General features: G+C 39.7%; 1 protein-coding gene across 1 annotated transcript in view; it reads left to right on the top strand.

Moving 5' to 3' along the window:
• ACE2 (angiotensin converting enzyme 2) overlaps positions 1 to 17565 on the top strand; it is a 42573-nt gene that overhangs the window by 10982 nt on the left and 14026 nt on the right. The window contains exons 4-11 of the mRNA XM_075196980.1: positions 1772 to 1915; positions 3917 to 4029; positions 5770 to 5878; positions 6008 to 6105; positions 6874 to 7043; positions 11345 to 11574; positions 15048 to 15192; positions 15894 to 15992. Of these exons, the coding sequence (XP_075053081.1) occupies positions 1772 to 1915; positions 3917 to 4029; positions 5770 to 5878; positions 6008 to 6105; positions 6874 to 7043; positions 11345 to 11574; positions 15048 to 15192; positions 15894 to 15992 (1108 nt within the window). The remainder of the gene's footprint in view (positions 1 to 1771; positions 1916 to 3916; positions 4030 to 5769; positions 5879 to 6007; positions 6106 to 6873; positions 7044 to 11344; positions 11575 to 15047; positions 15193 to 15893; positions 15993 to 17565) is intronic.

The raw sequence follows: 17565 nt of genomic DNA on the forward strand, positions 1-17565 counted from the left end.
CCTGCAGCCTTCCACAAACAATTGTATTGTAGCTTTTTAATATACAAAATAGGAAAAAAGGTAAATCTAAAACAATATATTTATTATACATAAAATTCTTACAAAACGCTCAGCAAGACTATAGAGCAACACCTAATAGCCATAAAATTGTAGGTATAGAAAAACATCACAGAGAACAACATTCCCATGTAGGATTCGTTATTTGCTAAAATGGGAGAATTGGTCAAGGTTCTGATTGCTTCTGCAAGGTATTAAGCAGCATATTACAGAGAAAGTTAAATCATTCACATCAGTTCCTATCCCAGTGGAGCCTCTAATTTTCTTACCACAGGTGCACAAATGTGTACATACATCCGAGATCCAAACCATAGAGAGTTGTTGAATAATGAATACATGAGTTCTTTATTAGGTAATAACTAGTTGCAAGCAATGGTAATACAGCTAGTACAAGTCCATAGGCACAGCAGGTAGTAGATGCAGAGTTCATGAAATTGATAATATAATGGCAGAAGTAGTAGACACATTAGGCAGTGGATATTGGCGGTAGTAATGGAATCAATAAGAAACTAATAAGGTACGAAATAAACAACAGGAACAGGGCACTGCACGATTAGCAGCTAGCAGGAACAGAACATAGCACAATGCTCAGAAGGCTTAGAAATATGTTGTCTGTAGCAGAGGCAGGATGATCACAGGTAATAGGTAAATATATATAAGATATTTACCTATTATCGTCTGTAGCAAAGCTGCACAATCACAGGTGATAGCTGAAATGCTGGGAAAACCACAGGAGGTAACAGGAAACTCAGGATGGAGAGTACAATGAAGTTGATAATACCACGGCAGTAGATATTGGGAGGAGTAATTGCAGCAAAATAAACACAGGTGACAACTGAATGAAATAGGTAGTCTGTGGCAGAGCTGCACAATTGCACAATCACTTGTCAAGGCTGAAATGATGGGAAAACCACAGGAGGTAACAGCAAACTCAGAATACGGTAGAATGCTTAGAGGAACAAAGTCAATGCCGAAGTCAGGGTCACAGTAAAGGCGCAAAATGGTAAGCAAGCAGGAGTCAAGAAAGAGGCGATCAATCTGATACAGAACACAGGAGTGCAGGGAATGAGACCAGGAGCGACAATTAAGGAACTGGCACCAGTCTGCTGGAAAAGGCAGTCTTTTAAAGGCCAGGCACAGGTGATCAGGATCGAGAACAAATGATCAGGGCTTAGCCCCTTGCAGGCAAGATCTGATACAGGCACAACAGCATCTAAAGGGGAGATGTTCTTCTGCAGACAAAAGCAGATCGTGACACAGTGGTTCATCTGGTAATAGCTTCCATTTATAGGTCTAAAGATTTATAATGACTCTTATTCTTAAACCATATCAATAAACTATGCCATATGGAAAGGATGGTTGCTGTGGTTATATGTATTTATGATTACATTATGATTATTTTATCTTTGCTACAACAGGGTATCTCGGACTTGCCCTTAAGGCATGGCTTTACCATGTTGAACACCCGTATTACCAGGAAATTCCATGGTAATTTGGTAGTTTGCCATGGTAATGCTGTGACTTTTATCATTGCAGTGTGTATCACTAACTTTAATCATATCAACAAACAAACGATGACGATTTTGATTTTATCCATCATCTAAGATGTTATACAAAAAAGCAAAAATTTGCCATAGTCTAAATTCATTATAAACTGCTGGCTGATAATATAAAAAGGTCAATGGCATTAACTATATTACTATTGCAAACACAGGATTGGACGGTATCATGTTAGAAAGCACTGATTATGACGAGAGACTCTGGGCCTGGGAAGGCTGGAGAGCAAATGCTGGGAAAAAGATGAGAAGCCTTTATGAAGAATATGTTGATTTGAAAAACGAAGCTGCTCATCTGAATGGTGAGAAATAATACATATTGTTGTGTATAGCTGAATGGGTTATGTAGGACAGAACAATACAATTATCTACTGCATAATGTTTTATTAATTAGTAGCTTCATCTGGTATGTGTGGAACCAGGCTTGATTAAGTTTTGTGCGGGCTTCATGGCAACTAACTTTTGGGGGCCCCTGCCAATAAAATTGTCTATAGTCAGTAGTAATGTCAAAGACACCCACCGTGATCTGTCAGCCAATCACTGTGACTGCCCGCTGGAGGGTGATTGATGATCTGACTGCAGCAGCGCTGAAGCTTTCAGTCAGCCACCCACTCTGCTCTGGTTTGCATTCCCTACAAATGCTAGATACATACCACAGAAGGGCCTAATAACTTTTATCATTTAACAGGGGATTGAGGATGGGGCTGCAGAACCAGGTTGAGAGCAGCGCTGGCACGGCTCTCTGAATGCATGCGCACTGCTGTACCAGATGGAGCAAGCGGGCAGCAGTGGGGAAAATCTGTGGGGGTCCTAGTTGCCCTGCCCGTAATTCAGCTCTGGTGTGGAAACTGTATTGTTCTATATCGTTTTTACGGCACAGATGTTATTTGTTATTTACGTTATTGTAACTGCTCTCTGTCATATTTTCAAACCTCTGCCCTGACCATGCCCTCAGTTAGCTCAAACTACACCCCATAATTTGTCAGACATTCTCCTGGGGGTAGCTGGCAGATCTGAAAAGTGGAGATGTTGCCTATAGCAACCAATCTAACTATCATTTTGTAGACTGTACTAAATAGATGGTAACTAGAATCTGATTGGTTGCTATAGGCAACATCTCCACTTTTCAAACCCATCGGAAACTCGCAGCTTGATAAATTTTCCCACTGATCCCTCAAGCTTCTTTGTATTGTGAAATGATTATCACAAATCAATAGCAGTGACAGGAGAGCTTGGGGAGGAGATTACAGGACTATGGAACGGAGACAAAATATATCATATAAATGAACTTTTTGACCAGTAGTTTTTGTGTTTACTGCACTTATTCATGTCTTATATGTCTGCAATTATCTGCATTGGATATAATGTCTACAGGGCAAGATACTGTCACTTAGTACATCAGTCATCACTATTGATCCCTGAGCTAATAGGAGACTCACGGTGAGAAAGATAGGGTAGTTTCCCTTGGACCACTAGGAGAGGGGAGACTTCTTAGTAATTGAGCCTACATAAGTAATAAGGGCCACTGGTGACTTATCTGATGCTTTAGAAAAAAAATTAACTGTGATGACACAACAACAATAAGGATATCATGATGTACAATGACAATAAGATTGTATTTACATTAGATAGGTATTTTGCTTTTTTTGCTGTGTTTTTACCAGAGTGGGTAATAACTATTAAAACTAGCTGCAGCTTCTGCTAGCGACTATTTCTGCTACTATCACCCATGTGAGTGGTAAGTATTTTTTATTGGGAATACAGCATTTTTTGTTTCAATAATTGCAAAAGGAATTTACAGTAACAAATCTTATGCATGCCTCGTTTCTCAAGGTGCGGTGATTTTGGCCCACCGATGTCCAAGAAATGCAGGAGATCTATTGTACCAATGAGGGTGTTCTCATCTTTCAAGTAAATTGCCTGCCCAGAATAATCCAAAGGGTTCCAATCTTAACCTAATAATTTTAATTACACCAATGTCATACCCAGGACAGTAGGGCAATCACTCATTCTATGCCAAGCCGCTAGCATAATCTGTACCAGAGGATATATATATATATATATATATATATATATACAAATTTGTCATAGTATACTTTTGGTACATGATTAAGGGTTAGGGCCAAGTGACATGATCATTTGAATAAGACTGGTACTAGCCCAGGGGTGGTCTGGGTTCTGTCATTGGACATTTTAACGGTGCACAAGGTTTTTGTGAACTATACACATACATCAGAGAAAATATCATAGTCTATGAGTACACAGTATAAAAATGTAATTCTGAATCATTTACCCTTCATCAGGTTATGCTGACTATGGAGATTATTGGAGAGGAAACTATGAAACCCTGGACACAGGAAAATATAAATACAGTCGAGATGACTTAATAAATGATGTGGAAACGACATTTAAGCAGGTATCCAAATAAAGAATAGATCCAAAATTGATAGCTATTTCTGACTATAATAGGTGCACCAAATTATAAATATAATGTAATTGATGTGAACTAAATAGATCAGTCTATGGAAAATGTGAATTGCAAGCCCAACCAATAACCTAATGTGCATTGGGGATTTATGATGTGTAATGTCCAGTAATGGCAAAGTATACAATGAGTTATATTGCTCACTACATCCTTGCTTTTGCAACATGCCTTATAAGGTCTATACAAACTACATTATTTTCAGTCCTAATGACCTAATATATTGCCAGCATTATGTCTATGTTCTATCTACACGATTTTAAGATAAGGGGCCTGATTCATTAAGGATCTTAACTTAAGAAACTTATTATTCCAGTCTCCTGGACAAAACCATGTTACAATGCAAGGGGTGCAAATTAGTTTTCTGTTTTGCACATAAGTTGAATACTGACTGTTTTTTCATGTAGCACACAAATATCAACTTTAAATTTCAGTGTACAAATAAGCTATCAAGTATTTATGTGCTACATGAAAAAACAGTCAGTATTTAACTTATGTGCAAAACAGAATACTAATTTGCACCTCTTGCATTGTAACATGGTTTTGTCCAGGAGACTGAAATAAGAAGTTTCTTAAGTTAAGATCATTAATGAATCAGGCCCAAGGTTTTTTTCGTATTGTTGGTATACTATGATATACTTTGGTGGTATCCTCTCCCAGGATGCCACCAAATCTCTCGTCCACTCTCTGATTATCTCCCGCTTGGACTACTGCAACCTTCTCCTTATCGGCCTACCCCTCTCTCATCTCGCTCCCCTTAGATCTGTACTTAACGCCGCTGCTAGGCTTATTTTCCTCTCTCGCCGTTCCACCTCTGTATCCCCACTCTACCAAGCCCTTCACTGGCTCCCCTTCCCCTACAGAATCCTTTTCAAGCTCCTCACTCTGACTTACAAGGCCCTCGCCAACTCCACTGCTCCCTACATCTCTAACCTTATCTCTATTCACACTCCCTCCCGCTCACTGCGATCGTCCAACGATCGTCGCCTCTCTTCCCCTCTGATTACCTCCTCTCACGCACGTATCCAAGACTTCTCCAGCGCCGCTCCCCTCCATTGGAACAAGCTCCCCTGCTCCATCAGAACTTCCCCTAATCTGTCCTCTTTCAAACGAACATTAAAAACCCACCTTTTCCTTAAAGCCTTCCAGTCTCATGCCTAACCTCCCACCGGTCGGCTACCTCTCTTTCTCATCCCTTCTTCCCTTCTCCCCCTTCCTCCCGTCTCTCCGTCTCATCCATGTGTCTGTCTGTCTTTCCCTCCCTTTAGATTGTACGCTCCTTTGAGCAGGGCTCTCCTACCTTCTGTTTCCATCACTTTTAACTGCGCTCTCCAGCTACTCAGCTCACCTCCTCTCAGTCCCTCTGCCCTTTGTCTCCTCTCGCTTCTCTCCGCTCCCCTCTGTGACTCTCAACCTGTCATCCGTGCCCACCCTCTTGGGCCATAGTTACCTGCCTGTACTCACTTTTCCCCTCCCTCTCTTTCATGCTGTGCCTGAGCCCCCAGAGTTATAGTGCTTACTGTTACTTGTACTGTGCTGTTTCACCTTGTACTGTGCCATTGTTTGTCCTTGTACGGCGCTACGGATACTTTGTGGCGCCCTATAAATAAAAATTAATAATAATAATAATAATATGATCAGAGTCAATATTTCTTTCCTTGTCTGCGGTTTTAGATCCTACCTCTCTACAAGCAACTGCATGCATATGTAAGAGGAAATTTGCAGAAACATTATGGTTCCAGATACATTAGTTCTACAGGATACCTTCCAGCTCATTTACTTGGTGACTAGCTTTTTAAATGATAATCTAGTAGTGTGTATTTTTTTTATTGTAAACCCACAGGTTAACATTACAGGATTTTAAAAATAGTTAATCTTTATTATTGTGTTTTAATTATTTTTGTCTTTCTAGGTGACATGTGGGGAAGATTTTGGACCAATTTGTATCCTCTAACAATCCCCTATCCAGACAGAGAGAGTATTGATGTTACTCCTACAATGGTTGCTCAGGTAGATGTTTGGGTATAATAAAAAAGGCACAGTAACAGCTATAATACAAGAATGAATGAGTACTGATGGACTAATCAGATGTGCCATAATGTGGACAGAATTCTGTAACATTTCACCATATTGTGTTGGAATATGATGTACCTCTTGCAGGGTCCTACTACAGGGAAAAGTATAAAATATATGCAACCCAATATATTACAGTCTGTGCACAAAGCAAACTCAATTACTACCAATATTTTCAAATTTTTTTTTATATTTATGTTACAATGATTGTTGTACAATAAAATAAACTGGCCTCTATTTCTCTAAGAAGAGGTAAATCATGTCACTTAAAATTTGATCCAGACATCATTTAATTTTATGCGTTACTTAAACCTACAGAAGATTCTATACAGTTATGTAAAACTAATTAGATTTTCACCTTCAGTTATAGTGGCAGCAAAATTATTGTCTTATAAATTAAATTAGATGTCAAAGTTAGTAGAAAGGAGTGTGGGTGTGATTATATCTACAACTTTTCAGAATCACTTGACAAACAAGGGTGGGATCATTCTGCAAACAATTAGAATTTTTTAAAAACAGTATTCATAAGTGCTCTATTTCAACCATTAAGACAACACAAACATTTAGTAACAATGATTAACAAATCATGTAATTACTGACTTGGGGATACAGCGGGTACACTTCTTTTCACCTTTTATTTGGTAGCTGTGAACAAACATTTGTAAAACAGAATTTGTTGTTAATGCAATCTTTTCTGGATTTCAGGGTTGGACAGTGGATAGAATGTTTAGGGAAGCTGAAAATTTTTTCACGTCTGTTAACCTCTTCCCTCTGAATGAAAATTTCTGGAAAAATTCTATGATAGTGGAACCTAGTGATGGAAGAAAAGTTGTGTGTCACCCAACAGCCTGGGATTTGGGATTGAATGATTTTAGGTAGGTGCTAGAATATACGGTGAACAGTCAGAAATGACACTAAACTGTTATCAAGACTCTGGTTATTAACGTAAACAGTGACGTTGGATGCTATATTTCCTAAATGTTATATTTTCTCAACTCAACCACCAGACAGCCGCTTCTCTCTCAGATAATACACCATATTATATAGACATGTGCTACCAAATCCAGCTATATGGATGAAGCAGACAGGGCACCATTGACACAGTATAACAATGGTTGCCTACATGTTCAGATGAAGTCAACATTCAACAGTATCTATTGTCCTAATGGACATCTGATGGACTTACCATCAAATGTGGCTGAAAATTGCCAAGCTTATTGGGGTCTATATAGCTTGTGATTTGTGACCCATATAGGTCTCAACTAGTGTAATTAACCAATTTGTGACCATTTAGGTCTAATCTGGTTGTGCAAATCACAGCATGTAAGGCAATAGACATTTCTATTTGTTAAGCGGTCAAAAGCTTGTAACTCACACATGGTCAGATTTAAATAAACCCGACCTATTATTATTATTATCGTTAATTTATAAGGCACCACAAGATGTCCGCAGCGCAGTACACAATACAAGACAGTAGACCATACAGGGTAAAACAGAACACAATAATGAACAAGTATTACCAAGACTCCTAGGGCTCCAGGCATAACAATTATGGTGAGGCTGGAGCAGAAGAATAGGTATGGAGACAGGAGGGAAGAGGGCCCTGCTCGTTAGAGCTTACTTCCTAAGGGGAGGGCAAACAGACAGCAGACACAAACGGAGTCAGAAGGGATCAAGCCCTGGAGGAGCGAGAAGGGACAGGGAAGGGAGAGGTGAGGAGAACGAGTATGGTGAGAGGGACAAGAGGATGGCTGGTAGGCTTTAAGGAAGAAGTGAGTTTTGAGTGCCCGTTTGAAGGAGCACAGATTAGGGGACAGTCGGATGGAACCTGGGAGGTTGTTCCAGTAATAGCGCAGTGTTCCCTAGCTTTTTCTTTTTAATTATGACAAACATGCCCAGTCATTAACATACCAATGTAAAATACAATTAAGAATAAAATCTGAATCATGCAAAAACATGCATACATAAAAGCGTATTTATATGACGCAACAGATTCCATAGCGCTGTACAGCCAACAGTACGTGGATGCAATACGCAGATTAACCACATGTGGTACAAACAGAACAGAAGGCACAACACCACTATTCAGCATAAAACATAACAAGGACATACAAGCGGAGAGGAGAGGCAAAGGTCTGAGCGGGAGCGGAGTGGTCGGGCATGGGTATATGTCGTGACAACATTCATGATAGATTGGAGAGGGGAGAGGTGGGTGAGGGGAAGGCCAATGAGCAGAAGGTTACAGTAATCAAGGGTGAAACTGCCCCTGAAACTAAGGACACAGGACACATGGAAGCTATACCTTTGAACACATATGGATGGTCTAATTACCTCTAAATAGATGCAGTTACACACACATATTGCATTTGCAAGTTACGAAGTTTGCTTGCATATAACTTAGCAACACCGAAGCTGTGCAAATGGGTGGGGTACGCGTTGCCGATGCTGATAAATCCGACGCTGAGACACCTACAAAGGAAAAATGATTTGAGAAGAAAACGACAAGAATATACACAGACTTACCTGATTAGCGACTGTCCACATATTCGATCCTAGCAGAACACTAACAGGAGCTTCTTCCGAATGCACAGGTGTCCGGCAGTAGTGTCTGACGTCAGTGCGCCTTCAATGAATTTTTATTTAAAGCGGCAGTGTCGGGCCCCCTCTCTTAACAGTTAACCTGCATGGTCCTGACATTGCCGCTTTAAATAAAAATTCATTGACGGTGCACTGACGTCAGACACTACTGTGCATTCGGAAGGACCTCCTGTCAGTGTTTTGCTAAGATCGGATATGTGGACAGTCGCTGATCAGGTAAGTCTGTGTATATTCTTGTCATTTTCTTCTCAAATCGGTTTCCTTTTGTAGGTGTCCTCAGCATCAGATTTATCAGCATCGGCGAAGAGACTACCACCGGTGCAAACACTTCTAATTTCTTGCTTCTATATATTTTAAGAATGCAGAAATAAATAAGAAGGAAATAAACTCACATATTATAAATCCAGTCAAATCCATTGAAAAGGGAGCTATGCTGGCCACTGTTGTCTTTTCACAAGCTTTGCATAGTTGCAGTGCACTGACAGTAAACTACAAAAGTCAACTCTATTTCGTATAACATTTTCCTATATGTGTATTATGACCAATAGAAACAGCTCCTCATTGCTAATAGTGCAATGATCTGCTTAATGACAATTATAACAGCCAATTATAGTTTGGAAAGAGTTAGGAAGTAGAAAAGCAAAATTACATTGTACTTGATATGTCTGGAGCACACAGATGTTTATTTATGCTATTTTCATTTATCTTGGAAGTTTATACAAAATATTAAAACATATTAATGGAATCCACAATGCTAATGACTGAAATTATCTGGAGGTCAATACACAAATAGGCAATCAGAAGTGGCTAGATAGTGCTGCTGGTAGTCATCATCATTATTATCGCATACATTTGCACCATCCCTCCAGACAGGTGTTGCAGGTGTATTTGCCTTTGTCTTCACTATTGAGTGCAATTATGTGAACAGGTGTAATCAGCGTATGCTTGTTTGTCCATTCTCTCCCCTCCAGCTATAAGAAGTTATACAGTAGGTCGAAGGTGCGCAAAATACTTGATAAGATTTATGCATACATTTCTTTTGTGTGCATACACAGTATGAAAATGCTTACCTTACTCAACGAGAACAAATGTATGCCCAACTCTAACAAGCCTCTGAATGTGGCGCTGGTCGCCCCTATGACCTCAATCTGGAGAACATGTATCTGAATATTCAGGAAGATATTTAGCGATTGTATGGGACTTTGGAGCTTTCGGATTAATTTGTATAAATTTTTGCAGCCTCCTGTGTCTGCTTTCTGGAAACGTGGCTTAGGTTGTGTTTGGGTTTTTAGGTGGTAGGAGCCTCTTTAACAATGTGGTAAGACCTAGTGATAATAAGTCTAGAAGTGGTAGCCAGAATCAATCAGGGAGGTATCATAGCAGAGATGAGGAAACATTATTCAGTTGAGTCCAAAGTTTCATGAAATGATACTGATGTGTTCTATCGGATACTGCTCATCAATTCCATTGCATACATGAATCAGATCTATTTCCTGAGGGTGGACAGGTTAGGAGGAGTTAAGCCCTTCCAAAATCTAGCAATAAGACAGGTAGCAACACTGAAAACATATGTGATGAGAGGCAGTAAGAATTATTTGGGATGAAAAGGAATGTCAGAGTCAGAGAGAGAGTTTGCGAGTGAATGGAAATCTGACCAGATCTCTGAAGGGCTGGGCAGGTCCACCATATGTGTAGAATGGAACCAGCCTCTTGGCAGCACCTTCAGCAAAGAGGGGAGGAGCTTGGCTAGATCTTGTTTAATTGGGTTTGGGGTGAGGGAGCACCGGTACAGCAATTTACATGCATTTTCTTTAATACGAACAGTGATAGAAGATTTGGCAACTCCCAACCAAATATCTGACCAATCCTCTGCATCTAGCCCCTCACCCAGGTCCCTCCTCCAATTCCTTTTGTGGAGGGGGGTTTAAGGATGCAACCTTTGTTAAGGAAGAGTGTTAACGGGATGCAATGAGGCTACCAGAGGAGGGACTACTCAGACAAAGATATTCAAATGAGATTAGAGGCCTAGCGGAGATCCTGGTTAGGGAGGACTAGAAGAATTGTCTGACTGGTAAATATTGATGAAAAGTGGAGGTAGGGAGCTTATGGGATTCCTGGAGATTGTAGAAAGTTGGAAATCTCCCTGTTTTAGGGTTATCATTGAGAAACCTGACAGTTGATCCCATCCAGTATGTGAAAACATGAGAGTTTTGGCCTGAGTGAAAGTCAGTGCCAAAGTGGTATGAGGAGGGTTGTAGACGGAACTAAGCTGTAGAGATTATTGAAATGGGTCCAAATTGTAAGAGACAAGTTAGTTATCAGGTGGGAGTGAGCTTCAGAGGGCCACCTGGAGCGAGGAGACCATAAGATTGCTGACACAGATACACGTAGGGAGGCAGACTCAATATCCCCCAACGCTCAAGACCCAGGAGAGGAGTGCCACTAAATGCATTGTTCGTTATTTTGTTTTTAATGCATATCCTTGTATGTTATTACTGTATGTTTGCTTTGAATCACGTGTGGACAGTGCTGAAGAATATATCAGATCTTTACAGTTAAACATCTTTATTCCCTTTAGGATAAAGATGTGTACCAAGATAACTATGGAAGACTTCCTCACTGTACACCATGAGTTGGGACATATTCAGTACGATATGGCATATCACAATCTTCCCATGTTGCTGAGAGGAGGCGCCAATGAAGGTTTCCATGAGGCAGTGGGGGAAATCATGTCTCTTTCTGCAGCTACACCTAAGCATTTAAAGTCTCTCCAGCTACTGCCTCCGTCATTTGTAGAAGATAATACAGGTAAACAAATTCAGGGATTGTACTAATGTGCTGCTAACCCACCCACACGGACATAGGTCCAACTCAGTGTCTGGCCCTATGTGTGAAATGACAAATGTTGTGTGTTTAATGTTGAAGCTGTTCGTGCTTCCATATTTGTAATAAGACAAACCATATGTTGGAGTGTTTCTGTGGGAATTTGTGCCCATTCATTCCGTAGAGCATTTATGAGGTCAGACACTGATGTTGGACAAGAAGGCCTGGCTCACAATCTCCGTTCCAGTTCATCCCAAAGGTGTTTAATGGGGTTTAAGTCAAGGCTCTGTGTGGGCCAGTCAAGTTCTTCAACACAGAACTCATCAAATCATGTCTTTGTAGTCCTGGCTTTGTGCACTAGGGCACAGTCATGTTGTAATAGAAAAGGGCTTTCCCCAAACTGTTGTCACATAGTTGGAAGCATAGCATTGTCCAAAATTACTTGGTATGCTGAAGTATTAAGATTGCCCATCACTGGAGATAAGGGGCCTAGCCCAAACCCTGAAAAACAGTCCCATACCATTATCCCTCCTCCACCAAACTTCACAGTATGCATAATGCACTCAGCGAGGTAACATTCTCCCAGCATCCGCTAAACCCAGACTCGCCCATGTGACAGCCAAACAGAGAAGCGTGATTCTTCACTTCACATAATACGTTTCCATTGCTCCACAGACCATTGTCGGTGTGTTTACACCAATCCATCCAATGCTTGGCATTGGTCTTGGTGATTTGAGGCTTGCATGCAGGTGCTCGGCCATGGAAACCCATTCCATTAAGCTCCCGCTGCACACTTTTTGTGCTTACAATAATGCCAGTGGAAGTTCGGAACTCTTCAGCTATCGAATTTGCAGAGCATTGGCGACTTTTATGCACTATGCACCTTAGCAGTCGTTGATCCCGCTCTGTGATTTTACGTGGTCTTCCGCTTCGTGGCTGAGTTGCTGTTGTTCCTAAACGCTGCCACTTTCTAATAATTTCACTTACAGCTGACTGTGGAATATCCAGCAGGGGTGAAATTTCACACTCTGTCTTATTGCACAGTTGGCATCCTATTACAGTACCACGCTTGAAGTCACTGAGCTCTTCAGAACGACCCATTTTGTATCACAAATGTTTGCAAATGGAGACTGCCTGGCTAGGTGCTTGACTTTATACACCTCTGACAATGGGTTTGATTGAAACACCTTAATTCAATAATTAACAGGTGTGGCCAAATACTTTTGTCCATATAATGTATATACTGTATATAGTCTGCTAAATTCCAAGTAAAATTATGGCATTGTCTAGGAAGGATAAATAATCTACATGTTACTAAATGTCATCAATTGCAAAATGCTCACATGTGTCTATAGCCCATATTTCATATTTCTAAGTCACAGTACTGCGACCATTTGCAGAGAATTTATGTTCTTTGCACAGAAAAACTTATGTTCTTCTGTGATGCAAATAACAATGATAGACAACATTAACATAAACCAAAATTATAAATAGTCAATATTGTACAGGGACAATTTTTTATTACTCTGTATTCACAAAAAGACCAAAATCTTCTATGTAGATAGGTCAGAAAATGGGATCTAACATTGTTTGGGAAAAAAATTCACATATTGTAGATCTATTCTTATTGTTAAAGCGGAGCGTACTATATTGATATATTGTTGACCATTCAGTAATTGTGAGTAAATGTGTAAAATACTTTTATATTATTATTCATCATCATCATTTATTTATATAGCGCCAACATATTCCGTAGCGCTTTACAATTGGGGACAAACATAGTAAACTAATAAGCAAACTGGGTAAAACAGACAAAGAGGTGAGAAGGCCCTGCTCGCAAGCTTACAGTCTATGGGACAATGGGAGTTTGACACATGAGGTTAAGTCTACATTTGCAGTCGGCCCAGCCAGACTGCAAAGATAAAAGTGACTCATAAGCTAAATGATCCTGTCACACAACAATGTTGGTCAAGGGGTAGTTATATAACGGGTGGTAATAGGGCAATGTAGTGAGGTTAAGAGGGTGGTTGAGGAATATTATAAGCTTGTCTGAAGAGGTGGGTTTTCAGAGAACGCTTGAAAGCTTGTAGACCAGAGGAGAGTCAAAATGTGCGAGGGAGAGAATTCCATGGAGTGGGTGCAGACCGAAAAAAGTCCTGTAACCGGGAATGGGAAGATGTAATGAGTGTGGATGAGAGACGCAGATCTTGTGCAGAACGGAGTTGCCGAGTTGGGAGATATTTTGAGACAAGAGAGGAGATGTATGTTGGTGCAGCTTTGTTGATGGCCTTGTAGGTTAGTAAAAGTATTTTATATTGGATTCGGTAGAAAACAGGCAACCAGTGTAGAGACATACAGAGTGATTCAACAGAGGAATAACGATTTGCTAGGAAAATCAATCTTGCCGCAGCGTGCAAAATAGATTGTAGGGGTTTGAGTCTGTTTTGGGGAAGACCAGTAAGGAGGGAATTGCAATAGTCAATGCGGGAAATGATAAGTGCATGAATTAAGGTTTTTGCAGTGTCTTGTGTGAAATATGTGCTAATTCTGGAAATGTTTTTTAGATGTATGTAACATGATTTAGATATAGAGTCAATGGGAACAAAGGATAGGTGTGAGTCAAGGATTACACCTAGGCAGCGAGCTTGTGGGGTGGGATTTATGGTCATGTTATCAACAGATAGAAATGTCAGGTATGCTCATGTTGGTGGGTGGGAATATTATTAACTCTGTTTTAGAAAGATTAAGTTTGAGTTGGCGAGAGGACATCCAAGATGAAATGGCAGAAAGACAATCAGTTACACGGGACAACACAGATGTCGAGAGATCAGGAGAGGATAGATAAATTTGGGTATCATCCGCATAGAGATGATACTGATATCCAAAGGAACTTATTACTATTACTAATACTATTTATTCAATAGTCTGAATCTGTTTCTCTTTCAACTGCAGTATGTAGAAGAGAGATTTAGCCATTGGCCATATGCTTTCTATACAGACCAGTTGCAGCAGTGACCTCTGCAGGCTAGTAAGATACTGCACTCCATAAAATGTATCATACTGGGGGTGGAACATAACAAGAAAATAATCAAGCACTTGCATTATTTACTACTGGAGTACATTTTACCAATATTTAATTTTACACAACATATTTTAAAATAATATTTTGAATTTTTAAGTAGCATTTTGTATGTATATATATATATATATATATATATATATAATAAAGCATTGTGCATTGATACAGTAAATATTCTTATGACATATTCCTACAAACTTTAAAACGACAGGCAGATATCCCAGAATAACTTGTATATATTAATAACTGTACTCATTCATCTTTACGTAGAAGATTTGCATTTATATTTGTATTCAAAATCTCTCTGGCTGCTAATGCAACGTGGAAATGAATTCAAACCAATCAAAATTAACATATCTGTTTATGACATTACTTTCAGAAACTGAAATCAACTTCTTGCTTAGACAAGCGCTTACCATTGTTGGCACAATGCCCTTCACCTACATGCTGGAACTATGGAGATGGAGGGTTTTTAGAGGAGAAATCCCAAAGGAGAGTTGGATGAAGACTTGGTGGGAGATGAAGTAAGTAGTAACAAAACTAGACAATTATATACATCTGTCTTTTTTAATGGATTATTATTATTATAATGTTCTTTAATGTGAACTAATAGTTCTTTCACCTTGAAGATGAGGATTTCTGCTCTACAGCTTGGGGCACATATCATCCAATGAATAAATATTAAGTAAACCATAGTTGTCTACTCTCCCGGGATATCCGGGAGACTCCCAAATCTCTGGGAGTCCTCCCGGGAGGGTAGGGCAAGCTTCCGGATCCTTGCTACTCCGTTAAGTGACGGGGGACCGGGCTTAGCAACGCGATTCAAGTGTCATTGTGGCCCCATCCCCTGCTGTAATAGGCTAAAATGTTAGTGACAGGTTAGGGGCAGGGCCAAATGACGCTAGCCGCTTGGCCACGCCCCAAGGAATCACCAGCAAGATCTCCCCTCCCGGAGGTGAAATCTCTGAAGGTGGCAAGTATGAAGTAATGCTATAACCAAGATATCAATGCTTAATATGTAAAGCAAAATTAAATATAATTAAACTTCACAACTAAAAAAAATATATAATTAATAACTCAACTAAATGTTTGTAAATAAATCATTTGCAACGTTCAAGTGCATTTATTTTGTCATATTGTTTTACTTACTGATTAATGTTCTATTATTTAAAATGCCTCCAATATACTGTTTTTATTTTGACCTGAATTGCACTTTATACTCTAGGCGAGAAATTGTTGGCGTAGCGGAGCCTGTTCCTCACGATGAGACGTATTGTGATCCTGCTGCTCTTTTTCATGTAGCTAATGATTATTCTTTCATCAGGTACGTAGCCGTGTTGTCTTGTAATCACTTTATTGTTTCAGTTAAATAGTATATACCTTTGGTGCCCGATGTCATAGTGATCCCAGGTGATGTCTGGAGCTCTTACAACAGACCAAAGAAAGGTAGTAAGTGAGGGTACAGGTATCAAATTGAATAGGAGATTGATTAAGTAATTCTAATGGAAATGTTAAAGATGGTACTATAAAGTAATCTATGCCAGTGCATACATGTGTTAATCCCTTACTGAGCACAATCATGATCTGCAGATCGGATAAGGGTGATCATTGTAATTTGGGAGCTGAGAGAAGTCTTGCACTACTGAAAACAACAGATTTCTCATGTTTCTCACAATTTAGTGCTATTTTAACTCTCATTCATGTTTCATCTAACTCTTGACTGTAAGGGAGATGAAGATGCCTGTATTTCAAGTGTCAGATATTTTAATCAACTTTTGTTAAATGCCTTTATAGTCCTATCCATCTGTGGGTGTTGGTCTTCCACAGTACTTGGTTACATTATTTACAGTAGCATCACATTACTCAATTGTCCCCAGAGCTGACATGCTCACTGATCCAGAATGTAACTCTTTCTCTCTCCAGCTAAGCATTACTAATATCTATCCTTGACTGTATTCTGCACTGAAGAATACTTCTTCCCCTTTAGCCTTTTATGATAACATTTCGATACTTCTGCATGGACAGTCTCTCACACATTCTTAGAGCAGACGTCCACACTCTTACTCTCCGCAGCTGTCATTAACTCTGGCCCCAATATGCGTCAGCTGGATGTGGGTTAGATGGGCACTAACACTGAATTAAGAGCTATCCCCATATGTAAGGGAAAAAAAAATATTTTCAAAAATTATTATTGCAGTATCGTGTTAGCCAGAAAAATCTATGTGATGTTAAATACTTTTGTGTCAAAAAAGACAAAAGTATTATAGGAGTGATACCTTTATTGGCTAACCCAAAAAATTATTATTATATTTGCTAGCTTTCATAGCACAGAGGCCCCTTCATCAGGCACCTTTACAAATGAATGACTAAGAAACAGGCACAACATTTAAGAGCTGTTACATCAAGAAATTTGTATGGGGAGGGATATATCATTAAGATAAGCTTAAGTAATAAAACTGAGGTTTTCGTTACGGATGGAAGCACAAAGTCCTATGAGTTCAAAGATCTGGAGGTAAATGTATCATAGTGTGGGTTGTACAAGTCGCCGGAAATCGGCGAGATGACAGCTTAAATTTAAAGCGGCGCTGCCTTGTAAAGGGAAACTTCCCTTTACAAGGCAGCGCCGCTTTAAATTTAAGCTGTCATCTCACCGATTTCCTGCGACTTGTACAACCCGCACTATAATACATTTACCCCCTGGAGTCACTTTGCTGTGGGCTGTGAAGTGTGTCCAAGTAGTGGGTCATAAATCCAGGTGTTAGATTGAGCCCTTGTGTCAATGACTGGAATGTTCTTATCAGCTTAAATTCCCAGATTTTTCTCTCCCTGTCATTGTTAAAAAGACCTTTCAGTATTAGGACTTTTAAATCTGTCATACTGTGTCCTGGTCCAGAGAA

Source organism: Mixophyes fleayi, chromosome 2 (assembly GCF_038048845.1).
Source record: "Mixophyes fleayi isolate aMixFle1 chromosome 2, aMixFle1.hap1, whole genome shotgun sequence".
Classification (NCBI taxonomy): Eukaryota; Metazoa; Chordata; class Amphibia; order Anura; family Limnodynastidae; genus Mixophyes; species Mixophyes fleayi.